Source organism: Sander vitreus, chromosome 2 (genome assembly GCF_031162955.1).
Source record: "Sander vitreus isolate 19-12246 chromosome 2, sanVit1, whole genome shotgun sequence".
NCBI lineage: Eukaryota > Metazoa > Chordata > Actinopteri > Perciformes > Percidae > Sander > Sander vitreus.
Window position 1 is genome coordinate 20,125,300 of NC_135856.1, and position 2,500 is coordinate 20,127,799.

General features: G+C 39.3%; 1 protein-coding gene across 4 annotated transcripts in view; it reads left to right on the top strand.

Annotated features, from left to right (window-relative positions):
• Positions 1-2,133: 2,133 nt before the first annotated feature.
• Positions 2,134-2,500, top strand: part of LOC144524339 (uncharacterized) — an 18,900-nt gene continuing 18,533 nt past the window's right edge. For 3 of the 4 annotated variants that reach the window (XR_013502599.1, XM_078260517.1, XM_078260528.1), the window contains exon 1: positions 2,134-2,287. Coding sequence is in view for 3 of the 4 variants with exons in the window: in XM_078260517.1 (XP_078116643.1) it covers positions 2,193-2,287 (95 nt within the window). In the remaining variant the exon portion in view is untranslated. The other variant, XM_078260536.1, reaches the window with a different exon arrangement.

The window sequence follows — 2,500 nt, forward strand, 5'->3', positions numbered from 1 at the left end:
TTTCACTGGGGGGCCCAAACATTTTCTGGTGAAGAGCCAGATTTGGCTAATGGGCTGCTATTTGTTGCTTCGTAGCCTGCAGTTAGATTTTTATGTTTTAAAGATTGTATAGGCTACTCTAAAGTGGTTTAAATGGACAACACATTAAAGCCAACCTGTCTGAAAAAACCTGATCAAACCAGCTAACCAGGAGTTTGACAGAATCCCTACCAGATCTGTTTACAACTACAGAGTTGCAGGTTTCAACCCCCCCCTGACAACAGCCTGACAAAGCTGTCCCACAGTTATCTATTTGCTTATTGTGGTCTGGCAATGCCACTGAATTAGTTTGAGATGGATGCCATTTAAAAAAGACTGTTCCGTACATCTTTGATAGTTATCTCAATTATTTACACATTAACATGAATTTTCCTGCCAGTACGGAGGTATTTGTCACTTTACTCTGCTTCTGATATACCATCTGGACACATACATCTCTAGCATCTTGCTGAACAAACCATGTACGTTATTTTCTGCAATAATCCAAATCCAATGGAAAAATCCCGTTGGCTTTTTGTAAAGGGAACAGAGCGATGCTAACTTCTAGGTTGGCCTACAAAAATACATCATTCCTGCAGCATTCTATAATGCAATACACATTGTTGCAATATTTTACTGGTACCAAGCATAGACTGTATAAAACAGGGTACCAAGTATTGATGTTTGCCATTTGGACTATGGATTTTATATAGAAAGTTGCTATTTTCTCAAGCAGTTTTCTATAAAAATAATACATTTAAATGAATGGGAAGCAGATTTTTCTATATTATGTTCCTCTTCTACTCTTTGAAACCTTTTCGTTTATGATTTTACATTTTTATGATGAAGCACATGAACATGTTGCTGTATGTGTAGTATGTGTTAAATAAGGCTGTGCACTTGTTATTTTCATCTGATTTCCACAAAAAAATCATTGACATTAGAAGTAGTGAAAACATATGCAGCATCATGATTGATTTGTATTTTAAAAGAAGTGATTTTGTCATTCAAAAATGTGCTTCCCTTTTTGGGTATCACAATGAATCATATGATTTAGGCCTACTTGCAACATTGTGCAATTGAGAAATGCCTTAATTATTGTTAATGTAAGTATCATATTGTGAATTACCTTCTGATTTTCATCCGTACAACGAAATGGTCTTACAACATAAAATGTGTGTAAATTAGAGGTAAAGGAAATAGCTAATCAGTGTTACTGTAGTCTGCTTTCCCCAGTGATTAGCATTGCATTAGCAAAGTAGAACATAATGTAATGTATGCCACGTGTCAGCCTTTCCCCCTTTTAAATCAAATTTCTGTTTTAGACATATACCTATTGATCAAGCCATTTCTTTTTCTTTTAAATCTTCCCCAATTAAATTTTAAGACCCTGTCTGAGTCCCCCCCCCCCCCCCTTTCAAACATCCTAGCCATGTGTTTCAATTGTAAACCATTTAGGCCTACTAATTCTGTATACTATGTTCCCACTACAAAAAGAAAAAAGAAAGAAAATGGTGCATAATTGAAATTGCCTAAATCAATTGATGCTATTGTGGCGCGATGAATCAAACAGCCCAATGATATAGCCTACTACACAAATCACACAATTTGTGGATAAAGATTTGTGTTAACCTGTTGATAAAATAAATTCTGCATATGCGTGTGTAAATAGTAGCTAGCCTACTGGAAACAGCCTACCAGCCTCAGCCTACCTTAATGTTATTCTATTTAAAAGACAAACTTGACCTGAATGTTTCCCTTCGCTACTATTTTATTTTCATAATTTATTTTCAGTTGGCGAGCTAATCACTCTTTTATAGAAACGGTCTACTTTTTTTCAGCTGCTTGGTGAGCGCGTCCATTCCTCTGTAGGGGTGGCCAACATCAATGTATTTATGAAAAAGTGGCCCATAACTTAATATTTACTCCCCACAGTGGGGCCAGGTAAACCTATAGTTTGAAAATCACTCATTCGTTCAGCTTTGGCTCACTGAAAGGCACGATAGCCTACATAAACGGGTTTCTTTTTTGCCTGTCGCGCGCCGCGCCCCCCTCCGCTCCGCCGCGGTGGGAGCGGCTGGAATAACCTTGGTGTGAGCCAGTTGAGCGGCTGGAGAGAAGAGCGAGAGTCTGAACGGTGCGGCGGCGGAAGATCAGCGATCGCTGGAGTGAACATGGCGGAGACCGTACGCTCGCTCTTCGACTACCGGGAGACACACTGCCTGGACAGCGACGGAGAAGGCATCAAACCGACACCGCCACTGCGGGGGTGAGGGAGTCAATTAACCATGACATATACGATAGTGAAAAACTGTTTCATGACAGTGTTTTCCTCCCCAATGACAGCGAGACTCGGGTGGGTGTGTGCGCGCATGTATGCGAAGAGGTTTTTTTTGATGGAGCTAAAGTTGTAAACATACGTTATTTGTTAAAGTAAAAGTCCAGTTGAAATTAATTATGTTAGAAAGCCTATTGTTTGTCT